This window comes from Danio rerio, chromosome 21, assembly GCF_049306965.1.
Source record: "Danio rerio strain Tuebingen ecotype United States chromosome 21, GRCz12tu, whole genome shotgun sequence".
Lineage (NCBI taxonomy): Eukaryota > Metazoa > Chordata > Actinopteri > Cypriniformes > Danionidae > Danio > Danio rerio.
In genome coordinates this window covers 22,252,892-22,272,795 of record NC_133196.1, presented here as the reverse complement: position 1 = coordinate 22,272,795, position 19,904 = coordinate 22,252,892, and the positions used below count along the sequence as shown (strand labels likewise).

Below are 19,904 nucleotides of genomic sequence, written 5' to 3'. Positions count from 1 at the left end.
TTTGCTGTTTTTTATTGCCCACAATCCAGGAACACTTTAAGTAACAAATTTGCACTTATTTACAAAATTTATTTGCAAAGTGAATACATGTCTTTTTTATATTACAGTAAAAAGAAACATCATAGAGCTGCACCAAACAATATATTTAAAAAATACTTTATGACTGACAGGCTCCAATTTTGAGCACGTTCATTTCTTTCCCTCTGCATCTCCAAGCTCCCGCCTCACATTCTGACATCATCTCAGGAGCTCCGCCCATCAGAGAGACACACACGTGGGCGGAATCATCAGGGCAGTCCTCAGGATCCTTACAGTCACATTTCGAACCTAAGAACACATTTAAATACAGTTTTACATATACTCTAAACTCTAAAGTGACCAAATGTTCTACTTCATTATGTATGAAAATAACAAAAGATGGAACTGTGGAAAATATGGTCACAATATTATAAATATTCTTTTTGTATCAGATTTTTTATTCACTTATTAGTCTGTCAAAATTAAAGCCTCTGGCTATTTTTCTTGATAGACATTTTTTTAAGGAAATGATTAATTATCATACAATCAGAGTATCCAACACATTATGTGCGTGAATAGTGTTTTGAAAGAATTATTATAATTGCACACAAAGTGCACTGTGTCAATGACCAGTATGAGAAAGTTACTGTTTTTTTGTGTTACCATCGCATGTCTCCCACTGATGGCAGTCCTGACAGGATGTGAATTTGGTTTCTGGCCAACTGCATGCACTATCCTGCAGCAAAGTAAAGGTTTGCCCAAGACACTGCAGAGCCCCAAGCTGGCAGACACTCATTCGGTTGACCCGGCCCGGACGCACAGTGGCACAAACGTGGAGAGACGTCCTGGTCAAAGATGTGACATTAACACGTGCTGCTTTTGTATGATTTTTTTTGTCATATATTCAATACCATAAATAAGGCACTTACTTGCATTCAAAAGGCATTTTGCAAACACACTGACCCGTCCCTGGTTTTTCCCATGGTTTGCAGAGGAGGCTTGGTTGGGTGGGCACTGCTTCAACTAATCAAAAATATTATATTAGCCATAATTAAAGCCATATTTAGAGCCATCCATTAATTTGATAAATATGAGCAAAGAACGCTGTGGAAAAATAATTATCTGGATCTTTTGATCAATCTATTTTTTTTTAAATGGAAGAAGTTGACAGATGTTTGTGGTGAGACTTTTTAATCCATAGGTCTTAAACTCAGTTCCTATTGGGCTGCAGTCATCAAACTTATCAAACACAATTGATCCAACTAATCAAGGTGTTTAAGACATATCGAGTAGAATTGAGTTTGAGACTTATGCACCAATCCCATGACCCTTCTAACCTCTGCCGTTCTCCAGCTGTGGTTTTAAGAGATTTATTTGGCCACTTAAACCTTCATCCTAACTGTCTTGTGAAAAATTCAGCACATGTCCTCTTCCAGGTTTGAACCCTTAAACTCTGTTTCTTTACCTACATTCAGGTCAACTCTGTTACATTACAAAAAGACATCGGTTATAAAAATCTTTAAAGTACTTATAGAAAGAAACTTATTATTCTTTCATTAATTTGTAAAAAAAAATGTAAAGGCTAATTATTTGTAAACTCGGTTACTGTGATATTTCAGTGAATTTCTCATTTACTTTTTATAAACAATAATATGACAAAACTGCATAGAATAGCTTAAACTGTTTATTTTAGTAACTAGATTAAAAAGTTCTTCAACACAAACTTTAGGCTGGCTTGAGAAAGCTTAGACTGAAGGTTTAAAGTAGTTCTTAAGTTTTAAATGGCTTAAAATTTTAAGTAGTTTTAATTAGTTCTAAGTTTCACACAGCTTGAGGTTTAAAAGTAGTATTAAAAAAAGTAAAAAAAATTGTTTTCATCAACAACAATTACTAACAAAATCAAATGCTCTCTATCACGCATTTTACATTGTCACTTCAATAAAATATTTAAATGGCTAGATTATACAAATACTAGATTGCTGGATTATAATATACATATGTAACAGTGCAAATGACCAAAATGTTAAATAATATAAACTTTTTCACAGCCTTCTTTGATCTTATTTATGAAGGGTACCGATATGTTGGGCACTGTATGTGTTTGCTTTTTTTAATAGGAGCCTACCTGGGTTGCAACGGACACTCTTAGGATCTGGATACCAGCTGAGTCCAAGCCGGCACCTGATTTCTCCTTCACCATCTTTCTGCATTCCGCTTGGACATGAGAGGGTCACACTGTCACCAATACGATAGGATTGTTTTAAGGGCACAACAATCACATTTCTGAGAACAGCTGGAGCATCACACTCTGATTCTGGTAAATATACAAACACAAGAAAATACTTCACAACAATTGCCAAATGTAATGATCTAAAAACACAGAACTGCATTAAATGGGTTACATGTAAAGATTTGTATAACCATATCTCTATTAGTCTCAGATATTCTTTATAATTTAACTATGATATCAAAATGATGTCATTTGAACTGCCTAGTTTGTCGACATGATGCTGTTGAATAGCAGAGCTTGATCAGATACTTTATTAACTAAATTTCTTAACATCAACTATACAGCATTGACTGGTACATCTTAGATTTATCAAAAGTATTCATTTTTCAGATACTTGTACCAGTGAAAAGCTACTTAATCATTAAATTAGTATTTATACTCTTATGCCAATTAAACAGATTATAGTTATCACATGCTAGTATTTATTAGATAATAGTTCTTTTATCATTTTAGTACTAATACATTTATCATTTTATATACTATATACTATATACTAATGGATAAAAATACTTATCTGAACTATTAGAACTGAAGATATTTAACATTTCATCGGTAAGACTATTAACCAAAATATACTGTGGTCATTCTGATTAACCAAATGTTGCTAAAAATGAGACTTAATGAACAGCATGTATAACCCTGATTTAATAATTATTCTCCTGGCAAATACCTAAACACTTTTTGATTTGGCAACTACCCAGAAAATATTGTCACCATAAATAATATATTTAACATTTTCAATTACTTTTGCACTCCATTGGTGATATCCTCCATGTCAGGCTTTCTGTACATTCAGCGAATGGATTGCCAATGCGATCGTATCCGTCTGTGCAGGTGTATTCAATCTTCTTGCCAACTGTATAGATGTCTTTTGGGTCCTGCATACATGATGGAATGCATGCTTGATGTGAGTTTTGTGTATTGAAAGTTTCATTACTGTGTGTATTCCCACACCCTTTCCATTTGCCTTGAATAGGGAGATACTTACCAAAACAAACCCATTAGCCAAAGGAGGGGGAGTTTTACATGTCTTCACTGGTGTCAGTGTGGGATCAAAGCAATGGGGCTCCAAGATTCTAAAGTATGGAGAAGAAAAAAGGCCATGATTGTACACCAAAATATAGAGTTAAAGTCAGAATTATTAGTCCTCCTGTGATTTTTTTTTTCTTTTCTTTTTAAATATTTTTCACAGTATTTACTATAATATTTTTTTCTCCTGGCGAAAGTCTGGTTTGTTTTATTTAGGCTAGAATAAAAGCAGTTTTATAAAAAAGAAAAAAAAGAAAAAATATATTATTTAAGCAGTATTTTTTCCAATAGTCTACAGAACAAACCATTGTTATACAATGACTTGCTTAATTACCCTGACTTGCCTAGTTAACCTATATAATCTAGCTAAGCCTTTAAACTGCACTTTAAGCTGAATACAAATTTCTCGAAAAAATATCTAGTAAAATATGATGTGTATGGGCTAATAACTCGACTCTCTCTCTCTCTTTCTCTCTCTCTCTCTCTCTCTCTCTCTCTCTCTCTCTCTCTCTCTCTCTCTCTCTCTCTCTCTCTCTCTCTCTCTCTCTCTCTCTCTCTCTCTCTCTCTCTCTCTCTCTCTCTCTCTCTATATATATATATATATATATATATATATATATATATATATATATATATATATATATATATATATATATATATATATATTAAATGCACAAACTGTCATCCTCACTTGAGGTTTTCAAAATCCGGCTCCTCGCAGCTTCTGCGCTCTATGGTTTCTCCTATGCAATTTTTGCCTCCATTTCTTGGCGTAGGATTGTTGCATGAACGAGTCCTTGACTTTTGACCATGAGAGCAGCTGCTCCAGGCAGACCAGCAGCTCCAGCCTCCTTCAATCACTCCTGTAAAGCATGACATATTTCAGACACAATGAACAGGCAGGATATGTTCAACAAATGAACAGCATTCTTTAATTCTGAATCCGTTTTTCTAATTCCTGAACAAACAACTCTTATGAACCAGATCTTTATAGGGAATCAAAAACAAGAAGCGCAACCAGTGATTTTATTTCCTGAACGAGTCTAATATAAGAAAAATTTAGATAATATATATTTGACCAATTAAAAAGCTCCTATAACCTCTTATAAGCAATTAATGACTAGTTTGAATCACTTCAGCCGTTCCTGAATCAATATCTGACTCACCTAAAATGCAAGTTTCCAATAATAAGTGACCCATTTTGTCTTGTAGGGGCGAGATACTTTAAATACCAGAGTGCAAAAGTGATGATGTGAGGAACTGTATCTCAGTAAATATTAATAATAATAATAATTCCTTACATTTATATGGTGCTTTTCTGGACACTCAAACACTTTTTACACATTGGGGGGAATCTCCTCATCCACCACCAGTGTGCAGCATCCACCTGGATGACATGACGGCAGCCATATTGTGCCAGACCACACATCACACACCAGCTGATTGGTGGACAGGAGGCCGAGTGATGAAGACAATTGTGATATGGGAATGGTTAGGAGGCCATGGTGGACAGAGGCCAGGGAGTAAATTTGGCCAGGAAGCCAGTGTTAAACTACTCTTGTTCGAAGGACTTCCTGGGATTTTTAACGACCACAGAGAGTCAGGACCTCGGTTTAACATCTCACCCTAAAAGACTGACAAATCTTCTAATGAGAAGAATGGGCACATTAGCTAAATAATAACTTTAATACTAACAGATGGATAACCTAAAGGATAATTTTAACACTAACCGGGAATTTGTTTTGTTGAAACATATGACCACCATTAGCTGAAGTGCAAAAGTGATGTCATTAAAAATCACTGACCCAAAATGACAGAAGTGAGAAACTATTTCACTAAATCTTCTAATGACAATTGTGTATGTGTTTTGGAGCACAGTAGCTATTGGATAATATTAATACTAACAGACTGATACCAACACACACACAAAAAACTTTCATTTTATTTTCATGCAAACTTCAAAAGTTAATTAAGTCCTACCTGGTTGCTCTCCAAGGACATGGCCATTCTGGCAGGCATTACCGCTGGTTCCTGGCCTACACACACATGTACAAACCCCTTCACTGAGCACAGCCATGCCATTGTTCTGACAGGGTCTGCAGTGACAGGGGCTCTGCTCCTCCAGATAGGCCTCCAGTGCCCTCTTCAGGTGGACTTTCTTTAGTCCTGCACATGCCACCTCCTTGACCAATTCATGCAGCGGCCTCAACTAAGAAATAGACACATCATAGTGTAAATATTTACTCTATACTTTTAAGTACATATTTCTAATGCCTTAGGCCTGACATACCTTCTGTTTTATAACTTTAGGGAACTCCTTCACTGACCCAGCCCACTTTGTGTACATTTGTTTGTTATTGTCAGGGTTTTCCAAGTCCAGGAGACTAAGGCCAGCGATATAAGCGCTATTTCCTCCTATAATGTCTGTTTTTATTGGCATCTTATGGTTTCTGTTCTCTGTAACACATTTTAAAGTGTTCCACATTCAAATCTAAATTTAAACACACCTTTAGTGATAATAATTTGTCAGAGCATCAGTAATAATGTGCTACTAACCACTGAAATTCTCAATGGTCTTCATCAGTTTCACACACTTGGTTGTTTTCTTCTTATAGAAGAGACGCCGCTTCACACGGGTAATACACTGGTGGAAATCAGTCTCTGTTCTACCTGCATTAAAAAGGACATTAAGTTAAGCAGAATGAATCTTACACAAATGCCCCACAATACAAGGGTTAGCGCTTACACTGAAAGCACATTGACTTCATATAGAAAAATATAAAGTATCACTTAATCAGGAGTTCCCAATTTTTTCAGCCCACAACCTCCAAAACTGCAATGCCAGTGACTTGTGATCCCCAGTATTCTCTGAGGTGGTTATAAATATATAAACCTTGCACACAGTGGCGCACACATACCAATAGGCCCAAGTCTAGTCATTGTTTAATTTTGGAAATCGCCAGTTAGAGACGATCCTCCATGTTCAGTCATAAAGGGGTCAGAAAGTTTAACCTAGTGCTGTAAAATCAATGTGTCTTTAATACAACGTAATCACCCAAGGGGTCGCAAAAAAATCAAAAGGCTGATGGCTTTTTACTTGCATGCTGTTTTTTTTTTTACGAAACTATTAACTACTATTTTTCTTCAGTAGGTTATGCATAAAATATGGCAATTCTAATAGTTTGTAAATGAATTAGACTTATGGACATCACCAAGCGACCTGACCCCGCACTTTGGAAAAAACTGACTTAGCTGACAGAAGGGTCAATATTAAGATAGTTGTGTCTGAATCAAAATATGTTCATAAAAATTATTTTTTATTCAAAAAAAATCATGTAAAATGTAAGAAATGCTTATTCTTTAAATCATTTGTTTAAAATAAAATGTCAAAAAATATTAAATGTTATGATATAATGCTATCAGCATGATATAGTGAAGATAAATTTATGTGGCCAATCATTAAAACATATGCCATAATAAGTGATCATACAAAATGTTAATTTTAAATTATATTAAAAAATTATATGTTGATAAATAAGTAAAGCCTAGAGATTTGAAAGATGGTGGCAAAATATAAAGATTTAAAATTACATAAATTTAGTCATTTAGAGCTGCATTGTAATCCTTAAATGGAGTATATTAATAGAGTAACTCATCAATTTAATATTGTTCTAATACGCCTATATTTCTTTTTTTTTTGTTTTTTGTTTTGTTTTTGTATATTAACCCATTTTCATCTTTAACCCAGTAGATGGTTTCAGAAAAGGTCTGAGTGTTCATAATTCAGAAGCCCAAATTCTAATCAAATACGAAACAGAAAAGGATTAAATAAGGATTTTGGAATAAAATCTAATACATGGAAGAGATTGATTGGACTGATAAAGATAAATGTTTGTAAATAAGTAAGTCCCCTCAAGTTCATAATTCTAGCACATATTAACGTGTTGGGGAAAGTTACTTTTGAAAGTAATGCATTACAATATTGAGTTACTCCCCCAAAAGGTAACTAGTTGCATTACTTAATTACTTTTTTTTCTAAGTAATGCGTCACTTTACTTTTGAGTTACTTTAGCTTTACGTTTTATTACCTGGCTGAGGCTAGATCTCTTTCAGTACTTTTCTTTTAAATACAGGAGCTCAGCAATAAACAACACACTGTATAGCCTACACCTAATTAAAAAGCCTAATTAATTAATTTTTTAATAAAAAAAGAACAAAACAAAAAAAAAATGTTATCGTTATCAGAGAACTTTTTGACCCCAGAGCTATACATGCCATATATACAGATTAATGACAGTTTAAAGCAATGTGCTTTTCTACTATTTGTCTTAGGTAAAATCACTGTCTTATTGAGACAAAGCCCTTTTCCTTTTCTTAGATGCGTTCAAAATAATGAACACATTCTCTCATTGACTGCGTGATTCATCATGACTACTTTTATTTTAATTCAGCAATTTTTTTTTATAATTATTTTTCAGGGTTTTCACCTTTAATGGATAGGACAGTAGAGAGTATTGACAAGAAAGCATGGGGAGCAGAGAGAGAGGAAAGATCGGCACAGGACCGCGAGGTGAAAATTGAACTCTGGTCGCCATGAGCACTGGAGTGCACGTGATGACACACCAACCACTACGTCAATTAAAAGAAAAACAATAAATTAAACTAAAAAGTAACTTGCATTAAATAAAAAAGTAACTTAAATATTTATCATTTTTAAAGTAATGCATTACTTCACTCGTTACTAAGAAAAGTAATATTGCGTAAATCACACTACTTGTAATGCAGTTTATATACCCTATTATTTCACAATTAATATTACCAGAGAAAAGAGAAAATTAACACATACTCATTTCCATCATATAATTTGCGTCCAGCTCCAGCAGTGCCCTATACTGGCCCCCCAGAGATCCTTCCTCCATATAGTGAGTACCATATCGCTGTATGAATAGTCGATAGGCTGATGGCTCATATGTGATGGGCAGAGCTGATAGATCCTTCCAAAAATCTTCAGACAGAGGCAAGTATTCCGGAGCGTTGTTCTGGAACTGAGCCACTTCTACCTCATTTCTTATTATCAGCAGGTGATAGGTCTTTAAAAACAGAAAAACACTCTTTAAATATATCATTATAACAAGTCTTTTCTACTGTTTAATATATTGAATGCATTGTTACCTTGTCCTGTTTAAGTTGGTTATGAAAGGTTTTATGATCATGGCCTCCCCGAATGATCCTTCTTTGCTTTTCATCCCTCATGTAGGACCAGGAACTGTCATAGTAGTCATCAGTGAAATCGTTTTCAACACTGACCTAAAAGGAAACAAAATGTTTATATAACAAGGAGGAGAAATAACTAAATATTAATAGTACATTAAGTAATTGCAGCATATTTACACTTTTTGCTCCAAATTCTTTTTTTTATACTTTATTTATAAAAGTTTTTATGAAACTTAACACCCACTAGAGAACATCATGTATTTATTTAACACGATTATCTCAGTGTTTTTACCAGATACCAACTAGAACATGCACCAAAACACTAGCAAACAATACTGCAATTATACAGCATTATCATTAAAATAATACATCCCAGCCAGACTAATCGAATCAGAAACAAAACAAAATAAAATGACATGTAAAAGGAAAGAAAAAAAATATTTTAGAAAAATAAATAATTACAGGCATTATTAACATTTACATCTAAGAAGGGGGCCCCAGATTTTATAATACATCTTTTGTTTGCCGAATCTAGAGAATCATAACCATTAGAGTACCATAAAGAACCATTTCAGCTAGCTATTTAAGAGGTGTCGTGGATTTCCACTCCGTCAGAATCGCTCTCTTGTCTAGCATTTTCCTCACAATTTTGAGTGTGTACAGCCCAATTGTGAAATTTACAAGTTTGGACATTAAAATTGTGTGATATAAATTGAAAAATTGTACGATAAATTTGCAGGATGGAATTCTAAGATAGAAAGTCATTATTATATATTGATTCAGAATTGCATATTTTTTTTAAATAGAAATAGATATACAAGTTTGTATCCCACAGTTCTGACATTTTTTATGTCTTCTGTTGAACAAAAAAAGATAGTCTGAAGAAAGTTGAAAACAGTAACCACTGACTCTCAGTATTTATTTTTCCTATGGAAGTCACAGGTATTCAGCTTTCTTTAAAATATCTTATTTTGTGTTCAATAGAGGAAAGAAACTCATAAAAATTTATAACTACTAGATGAGTAAATAGTGAGTAAATTATTATTTCTCATAAATGTGACATTTAAAATCTATGGCATTATTCCTCGCAGTTGTGATTTTATTGTTATAAATTCTGACTTTGTTTTTTCTGAGTTTATATCCCACAATTGTAGCTTTTTCCATCAATTTTTGAAATAAAATACAAATAAGAAATGTGAAACATAAGCTAATAATCTGGCAGTTTTGACGTGCTTTAGACTTTTTTCCTCAGTATTATGGCCTGCAATTGAGGGGAATAAAAGCCCCCCAAAAAGGCTTTCTATGATTATAACATACACATATGCTAAAAATGTTCACCTGAAAGCTGTATCTGAGAAGATTTTGAGGAAGTCTGAAGAAATCTCTGTGGTCTCCACTGAAAACCTTCCTGCACTGTCCACCAAAGCTATGGGTGTTGATGACACCTGCTCTCAGCTCACCCGTCAACTCATCAAACCTATTGAAAGCCAAATATAGTCACTATATTGCGTCATATCATCATTTGCAATAACTTACAGTCAGCATAAAATGCATATTCTACCCTCTTCCTGTGAGGTCTGAGTTTGGTGGTGGCTTTTGCTTATCACACACTATAGAGCCACTACAGCGCTGTTCATCCAAACCATCTTCACAGTCATGATCTCCATTGCACACCAGAGACGGGTTGATGCACTGACCTATGAACAAACAAACCAATAATCAAAACTGCAGATTTTAGCTCCAAGTTGCTTCAACACACTTGCAAAATGTTTCTAGAAAGCCTAGTAAAAGCTTGATTAGCTGGTTCAGGTGTGTCTGATTGGGGTTGGCACAGGCCCTCCAGGTCCAAGTTTGTACACCCCAGCTCTAAACTGACTTTTGGCTTTCGTCCACAAATAGGCCTAAACTGAAGAGAATTACCAGACGTGCAACGAAATCTGTTTTCACATCCTGCCTGTAGAGGGCAGCTTTTCTTCGGTAAACAGGCTTGTTTCTGAATGTCCTCGCCTGTACAAGACTTTCCGCCAAACTGAGGGAATGTCTCTACTTGACGCACTCGAACCTGAGAGAAGAAAAAATCAAGGAGGTCAGTCATTCGGTTGTGGTCAGCACGGTAGTTCCTGAAGATAAAAACATTTGTATGTAATTTGTATTTGTAAATGTATTTGTATTTAGGTTTTTCATAAAATGTTTTTTTTTTCTTCAGTCTAATGTAAAGACAACATCCAACATGCACTTATCTATATCTAGTTGTGTCTGTAAAATTCGATTACAGTACACGTTTTAATTTCTTAGTAGTTTCACACCCTCCCCCAAAAGCAAACAACAACAACAACAACAACAATAAAGAATATATGAAATATGTAGGAAATATGTAACCAGGGGTGGATTTAGTGATTTAAGGGCCCTAAGCAATTCCAGCCTATGTGGCCCAAAAGTCCTAAAATGCACCTTTTGTACTTTCATTTATTTTGCAGTTTTTTTATATCACTTAGTCTTCTTTTCTACATTTTATCTTAATGCAAAATAATAATAAGATGTAAATCATCTTGTAAAACTTTTAAATGATTTGTTTTCTTAAACTGAAAAAAGAACTCCTTTGCTTTTTAAAACTGATCTGACTGCTGGACTGCTCTATAATTTAGGGTGAAGGACTTGGACAGATGTAATATTTACGTTAAAATTAAATCTTTTATACCCTCTCTGTACAAAATATGATAGAACAGTTTGTTATAGTTTATAGCTATAATTTATACTTTTCCCAGTACTGGGTTGCAGCTGGAAGGGTATCCACTGAGGAATAGTTGGTGGCGGTTCATTCCGCTGTAGCGACCCCTGATAAATAAGGGACCAAGACGAAGGAAAATTAATGAATAATTTATACTTCTAGGTTTTTATTTTGGGGTCCTCCGATTTCCTGGGGCTCTAAGTGGCTGCTTACTTTGCTTATTGGTTAAATCTGCCGATGCATTATATTTTTTTCCTACTACAGAATTCAAGTATTACAGCAACATATTTCAAAATATCCTATTTTGTTTTCACCACAAAAGGCATAACAGTTTAAAACCACTTTATAGTGAGTTTATTTTTCCTTATGGGTGAACTATACCTTTAATTTCAGCCAATTGAGCCATAAATCTCCACTTTAGTAATACTAACACGCAGCAAACTTGCAAAGTTTTATAGATACTTATTTTCTGAAAGTTTTAACTTAGAGATTTTGTATTAAGAACGTATCTAATTATATACTTTTTCTTTCTACGCAAAGTTTTGACATTTTTTTCTTTTGGCAATTCAAGTACTATCTGAATAATAAGGAAAATAAATCCCCAATTTTCATTCTGTAAAGACAACTGATACTATGTCAAAAGAAACCAATACAAATGAACCTGACATCATCCAGATTTTGGTCTCAAAATGTTTGCAAATTCAAATTAGTGCAAATATTTAAATGATCCTTCATTTGCATATAAATATAATCCAAAAAGTATATTATAACAAATATTGCAATTATTAATGTAATAATGAATAACATTAATAATGTAACAAATGCAGTATGTTAAAAAGGTATAAATAAGGGTCTTTTTTTTGTACCTGTGTTTTGGTACAGCCGTCACACTCTGACCAGTCTCCATACTGTCCCCATCTGCAGTTTAATGGCTGCTCACACCTTTCACAACAACAGCACGCCAAGTTAATAGATGAAAAGTATGCAGCATAACCAATGCATACAATGATGTTTTCAAGCTGAACTCACCAAATGTAAGGCAGAAACGTGAGAAGAAATATTAAAGAGGACTGAGGGCACATCTGAAAAACACCAGTGTTATAGATTGTTTATAATTTTTTTAAGTATTTGTTAATGTTATGTCATTATATTTCAATTTTATATATGTGAAAAAAGGGGGTTTTCAAAGGGGGCTTTTCAATTGTGCTGTCTGGTAATGACTATAAATCATATATATTGACCACGACTTTTAGAAAACCAGAATGAAGAATGAAGAGAGGACATGCAAACTACACAGAAACGCCAACTGAGCCGAGGTTCGAACCAGCGACCCAGGGACCTTCTAGCTGTGAGGCAACAGCACTACCTACTGAGCCACTGCATCGCCCCAGTTTAACAATTGTAAACAAATTTCTTTGGACATTACAACTGAAATAATTTAATGACATATTAAAAGGCTATTAAGGATCAGAGTGCAATTTCAAACTAGTAATTTATTGTCATTATAAATATTTATTCTTAGTCATTCTTCAAAACACTGAGATTTAGCTATATTTATCAGCAAGAAGTTGTAATTATGTAAAACATTTAGTGTGCTGACTTATTCTTTTTAAATATTTTAATAAGTACATTAATTACACATTGTACTTTTATTTACAGTAATTTACATGAATATGTCAGAATTATTAGCACCCCCCCTTTTTATTTTCCCCCCAATTTCTGTTTAACTGAGAGATTTATTCAACACATTTCTAAACATAATAGTTTTAATAACTCATTTCTAATAACTGATTTCTTTTATCTTTGCCATGATTACAGTAGATAATATTTTGCTAGATATTTTTCAAGACACTTCTATACAGCTCAAAGTGACATTTAAAGGCTTAACTAGGATTATTAGGTTAACTAGTAATTAGGCAAGTTATTGTATAATGATGGTTTGTTCTGTAGACTATCGAAAAAAAAAGAAATAGTTTAAGGGGGCTAATCATTTTGACCTTAAAATGTTTTTTAGAAAATTCTAGCCGAAATAAAACAAGACTTTCTCCAAAAGAAAAAATATTATCAGACATACTGTGAAAGTTTCCTTGTTCTGTTAAACATAATTTGGGAAATATTTAAAAAAGAAAAAAAAAATGTACAGAGTGTTTAATAATTCTGACATTAACATATATATTTATTTGTTTTTACACAGTTGCATAACACCTGCATAGATTCTTTTTTCCGCAACGCATTTTCAGACATAATAATTTTAGTAACTAATTTCTAATAATTAAATTAATTTATCTTTGCTATGATGACAGCACATAATATTTTACTTGTTATTTTTCAAGATGAAAGTCCAATTTAAAGGCGTAGGTTAATGAGTCAAGTCATTAAACAAGTGGTTTGTTCTGTAGCCAATCTTAAAAATCTTAAGCGGCTAATGATATTGACCTTTATAATTAGAATTTTATTATAACTAAAATTAACAATACTTTCTACAGAAACAAAATATAATTTATATATACTGTGAAAAATTTCTTTGCTCTGTTAAACGGAAATTGAATTTTATTAGTGTTACGTCACTGACTCACTTTCGGTTTCAATTTCACTTGAGGTCTTAGTTATTTTGACATAAGCTTTAGTCATTTCTGTTCCTTTTAAATAGATTTATTTTGAATTTTTAGGTCAACTTTCAAAATTATATTAAAACTATTAACATTAAAAAACTATCCGGCCATGACTTTAATTCTCTACATCCCAAATATATTACATTTCTGCATAAACAGCTCCTTACCTTAATGTTGTAGATGCTGCAGAGTATACAGGTCAGCATTGATGGTCCTGCTCTTATACTGGGGTTCCTACATTGATTTTGACGTCATTATAGCACAGAAAGGAATTCCCAGCGTGACTCAACTGCTGGACATTCAGTGCCACCTCCTTATGCTTACTGTGCCAGTTTCATTTCTGTTGCCGCCCTTTCACAATCTTAAATCCGTCGATTTCAGTAAGTGGTGTGAGTATGATGTTCTTGGGCTGTTATTCTGGGAAATAAGTGAAGTTTATTCATAAACTAATTTCGAGAGGAGCACGTGATTATGATTGAACACGGCTGGTCCTGCATTAGCATGCTTGATCCACCAATCAGGCCATTCCTAACCACTATAAAGAGCCAGGGTTTTCTCACTACAGTCATCTTCGATTTGAAGAATACACTGCTCTGCATCAGCTGCTACTGCTACTGCTACTGCTACTGCTACTGCTACTGCTACTGCTACTGCTACTGCTACTGCTACTGCTACTGCTACTGCTACTGCTACTGCAGCTACATCAACTTCTCCAGCTACAACTTCTCCAGCAACAACATCAACTTCTCCAGCTACATCAACTTCTCCAACAACAACAACTTCTCCAGCTACATCAACTTCTCCAACAACAACAACTTCTCCAGCTACATCAACTTCTCCAACAACAACAACTTCTCCAGCTACATCAACTTCTCCAGCTACATCAACTTCTCCAACAACAACAACAACAACTTCTCCAGCTACATCAACTTCTCCAACAACAACAACAACTTCTCCAGCTACATCAACTTCTCCAACAACAACAACTTCTCCAGCTACATCAACTTCAACAACAACAACAACAACTTCTCCAGCTACAACTTCTCCAGCTATATCAACTTCAACAACAACAACTTCTCCAGCTACATCAACTTCTCCAGCTACACCAACTTATCCAACTACAACTTCTCAACCTTCTACTTCAATTGCCTCACACAATGCAATCTCTGTGTCTTCAACCCAATTCTCCAACAAGATCACAGTAAAAACTCGATCACCATCCATGAACTTTGCCTAAACTCTCGATGCCTGCGATTCAAGCTGAACTCTCTTCTAGGGGTGCACCAGCGGTAACATACATGACACTTTTTAAGGGGAAGCCTCACAAACTACAACTAAGATTAAACATCCATCTTTAAAGGATGATTCTAGCGTGAATAGAATGACTCACCTCTCAATCAAGGTTGTAGACAATCCAATCCTTAAAACATCAGTCCACAACTTATGCATACATTGATAAACATCCATGTTAATCCTCCAAGCTAGTCGCTGTGGTGCATTCAATAGAGTAGCGTCTCCAATCATAACACTAGTTCTCTGGCAAACAAAATGGCCGCCAGCCTTTTTCTGCAACTTTGCTTGACACTCCTTCGAGCCAATAGCTGAAAGAAGCGTCACCATCCAATGAACTCTCAAAAATTTGAGATGGTCCCACCCTCTCTCATGACAAGCTCATGAATGATTATCATTACATTTACACAATTACTACTAAATGGTGACATTAATTTTAAGTTCAGGGTTTGATGTTGGCAAATGATAAACAAATAAATACATAAATTAATAAATAAATAATAAAGAAAATAAATAATTATAAAATGTATAAAAAATAATTAAAAAAAAAAAAATAATAATAAAAAAATAAAAAAAATAAATAAATAAATAAAAATACAAATAAAATAAATTAAAAAAAAAAAAAAAAAAAAAAAAAAACTGCCACATCTGATAGCAGTTTAACTTCTAAAAAGTTTACTCTGCTACTAAAAAACTTTCAACGCATTAGGCATAGAAGTCCAATCGTAATATGCCCCAGTGACTCATGTCCATACACTTATAAGCCATAAGCTTATAATGGCAAGTTGGTTAGATGTGAAAACAGCAAAGAAACAAATTTCCCGCTTTGACTTCCACGAATGAGAGGAGGACATTTCTGACATGTCTGATGTTTCATCAATTGACTCTGCGTTAGATACAAACCAAGGGGTTTAAACTCCACTATAATTCCACCTACCCTGTCTTCAAGAGGTACATCAGGATCACTAGACGAGCAGATTTCCCATTTAATATGCCATCCTTAGGAGGGACAAATGCCTACCTCTACTATCTTTGCTCGTTGCGACAATGAGGTTTCGTACCATGCATTAACAAAGGCACTTCCACACTTAGTTGCCCATGCTCTTATTAAGACGCCCCGCATGGTTATCAGCTAAAATAATTCATTGTGTTTGCCATACATGTACCATGTTGTAATGTCATTTCTGATTCTCTCTTGTTTTTCTCATTTCAGAGATCATGTCAGCTGGTTGCAGAAGCTGACCCTCATCCAACCTATTACACTCCACATCCATTTCTAAATACATTTACACTCTTTGCAAATGACACTTTTCCACTCACATAGCCCACACCCTCGATTCCATATTCACACTAGCCTTTTTTTAAGTCTTCTGAACTAAGTATGACATTTCAATCCAACGATACACCTAACCATATCTGATCTATCTTCGCAGGATGAAGGGATGCAGGATGATATCCGTTCCCCCACACACCTGTTCTAAACAGGCCCGGATTGGCTAATCGGGAGGACCGGGAGAATTCCCGGTGGGCCGTCAGTCGTGAACTGAGGTGGGCTGGTCTGAGGCTTGAAACTCCAGAGCTGAAAAGGTGTCCCACTCCGGCCCTGGTTCTAAACCTCATAGCATTTTTACACCACAGAAGAGCAATACCACCTCGGGGAAGCCCAGCCGATCCTCTCCAGCCAACTTCCACCATCATGCATTATTGGGTATGAAGTATGACTCTGTCATTTCCTTCCTATTTCCCTTCCTATTTAACATAGGAGCTCCTTCACTACCCTTCCCTGTTTTTCTAGCTTTAACTTTTTCTCTCCAAATTTAAACTATCCTATACTTCTATTCGCTTTCATTCACCACAGCTCCGACCAATTCAGGGGTTGTCTTGAGTTTCAGTTGCTGCAAAAGGAACGTTCTAAATGAGCTTGCATACACTTACAAATTTTCTAAATACCACCATCGTTGCACTCCCCGCACTAATACAGCAGTAAATGCTTCTGCGGGAGCACAAGTTGCCTCCATACTGGCCACTACACCACTGCAGCCGCAGAAATGCTCCGCAGAGTTGCACACCCAAAGCACCACTGCTACCGCAGTGACCCTCTAGCATATGCCTTATTCACCTTCATCTTTACATATCACTAAAGGCAGTATTTAACGTCCCTGCGGGAGCACTCAAAACTTACTAATATCGACTGTTTAGGTGCTCCACTTAACTATACACCCCATTAACATCACTGCAACTGCAGTGACGCTCTAGCTGAGCCCCCTTTTCACTTTCATCTCTAAATATCACTGCTAATAGTACTTAGTATTTCCGTGTGAGGCTCTAATACTGAGTACCACTGCACCTCTGCTCTTGCAGAGACGCTTTGCCGAGCCTTATTCTCCCTCTGCACCACTGCTGCAACAGTTAAGCTTTGCCTGAGCTGCAACTGCAGAGACGGCTGTTTAGCCTTAATTCTCTGCACCACTGATTTTATTGCACTTCTGTAACTGCAGAGAAGCTCTGCTGAGATTATTTTTTTCCCCTGCACCAATGCTGCAGCAGTGACGCCCTGCCTGAATAGTCTTCCAACAACAGATATAAACTCTGTCATTGGTCCTTTAACACCTCTAAATCCTCAATTTGCCTCAGCCAATATTTCCTCAGAGAAGCCCAGCTGATTCTCGGTTGCAGACTTCAACCTAGTTTCCAAGCAGCACGACTCTGTCTGTTCTTCCTACTTTCTGTCTTAGTTGCATAGGACTCATTTTTACTAAACTTTCCTTTTTATTTTATTAAACTTCCCTTCTCTTTCTCTTCATAATTTTTAATTTCACTTGCACTCATTCTCCGCAGCTCGGACTCCCACAGGGGTAGCCCCAAGCTCCCACTGCCACAGCAGTGAAGCTCTTTAAAAGCTCACTTGTACACTTTTCAAAAAATTTAACCATTATCACACTCCGCCGCAATAATACAGCCGTAAAGGCGTAGCGGGAACTCGTATTGCTTCCATACTGACTACAATTACACCTCTACAGCAGCTCCACTTAATTACATTGCATTGTAGCATCAATTTATTCTCCATCACCACACTCCCCGCAACAATACAGCCATAAAGGCTTAGCGGGAACTCGTATTGCTTACATACTGACCACCATCACACCTTTACAGCAGCTCCACTTAATTACATTGCATTGTAGTATCAATTTATTCTCCATCACCACACTCCCCGCAACAATACAGCCATAAAGGCTTAGCGGGAACTCGTATTGCTTACATACTGACCACCATCACACCTTTACAGCAGCTCCACTTAATTACATTGCATTGTAGTATCAATTTATTTTCCATCACCACACTCCCTGCTATAATACAGCTGTAAAGGCTTAGCGGGAACATGTATTGCTTTCACACATATAATGCACCAGACTCTGAATACCTATGCACCCCTGCAGCCACAGAGTTGGTCTACTGTGCCTGATTCCTATCTGCTACACAGCTGTTAATCAGCTCTCCAAAGCGCACTTCCCTTTGGAAACTGACTTTCACCGCACCTCTGCAGCCGCAGAGACGCTCAGCCGAGCATCACTCCCCTCTACATCACTGTCGCAGCAGTGACGCTTAGCGAGCGCATATACACTTCCACTTAGCAATCCACTACTGATACACTCTCCAGCACTGCCAAAGCAGTTAAACGTCTCTGCGAAGGCGTATTTACCTTCCAGATACTGACTTCCATTGCACCTCTGCAGCAGCAGAGACGCTCAGCCGAGCATCATTTACATCCCCTGCACCACTGCTGCAGCAGTGACGCTCTGCTGGAGCTCATGCACACTTCCATTACACTTATACCACTTCTGTCACTCCCAGCACTGCTAAAGCAGTTAAAACGCTGCTGCAGAAGCGTATTCTTCCCCTTAGGACTGACTACCACCGCACCTCTGCAGTCGCAGAGACGCTCAGCCGAGCATCACTCCCCTCCACATCACTGCCGCAGCAGTGACGCTCAGCGAGCGCATATACACTTTCATTTAGCAACCCAATACTGATACACTCTCCAGCACTGCTAAAGCAGTTAAACGTCCCTGCGGAGGCGTATTTCCCTTACAAATACTGACTTCCATTGCACCTCTGCAGCAGCAGAGACGCTCAGCCGAGCATCATTTACATCCCCTGCACCACTGCTGCAGCAGTGACGCTCTGCTGGAGCTCATGCACACTTCCATTACACTTATACCACTTCTGTCACTCCCAGCACTGCTAAAGCAGTTAAAACGCTGCTGCAGAAGCGTATTCTTCCCCTTAGTACTGACTACCATCGCACCTCTGCAGTCGCAGAGACGCTCAGCCGAGCTTCATCCCCCTTGCACCACTGCTGCAGCAGTGTCGCTCCACCGGAGCTCACGCACACTACCATTTATCCATACCACTACTGACACACTCCCCATTGGACTGCCAAAGCGGTTAATCAGTTAACCGCTTCTCATCTGCAGCTACAGCTCCGCAGAACCTTACAGCTTTATTTTCCATCACTACTATACTAAACCTTTACGAAACTCACCACATATGTTTTAAACCTTTACACTTACCCCACTCACTCTCCCGCTGGTCCTTACAATTAACAGAACCCGGAAGCACACATAGTCATACATAAGCACTTTCAGTTAATTTTTACACCCACACCAGTCTCTGTTGCTCCTCCAAGCTATTTCTGTATCACTTTTCAGCAGCCGGATATGGC

At 36.5% G+C, this 19,904-nt stretch overlaps 1 protein-coding gene across 1 annotated transcript; it reads right to left on the bottom strand.

The window, feature by feature from the left end:
- Positions 1-58: 58 nt before the first annotated feature.
- On the bottom strand, positions 59-15,429 carry LOC141379850 (complement component C7-like). The gene is made up of 19 exons (XM_073935277.1): positions 15,282-15,429; positions 14,059-14,308; positions 12,309-12,361; positions 12,146-12,221; positions 10,472-10,613; positions 10,113-10,248; positions 9,890-10,028; positions 8,510-8,644; positions 8,184-8,427; positions 5,894-6,007; positions 5,628-5,794; positions 5,318-5,546; positions 4,029-4,200; positions 3,297-3,384; positions 3,054-3,186; positions 2,144-2,332; positions 948-1,041; positions 682-863; positions 59-327 (listed from the first exon to the last, which is right to left on the bottom strand). The coding sequence occupies exons 2-19, from the start codon at positions 14,095-14,097 to the stop codon at positions 158-160; spliced, it is 2,502 nt and encodes an 833-aa protein (XP_073791378.1). The 5' UTR covers positions 14,098-14,308; positions 15,282-15,429; the 3' UTR covers positions 59-157.
- Between the last annotated feature and the right edge of the window lie 4,475 nt (positions 15,430-19,904).

Bases quoted from the DNA above. Each gene is read 5' to 3' on its own strand.
- LOC141379850 (XM_073935277.1), bottom strand. From the start codon at position 14,097: ATGCTGACCTGTATACTCTGCAGCATCTACAACATTAAG. The intron at 10,029-10,112 runs GTAGAATATGCA...GGCTTTCAATAG, and splicing joins TCAGACCTCACAGGAAGAGG to GTTTGATGAGTTGACGGGTG. The intron at 8,428-8,509 runs GTAACAATGCAT...CTGTTTTTAAAG, and splicing joins ACCAACTTAAACAGGACAAG to ACCTATCACCTGCTGATAAT.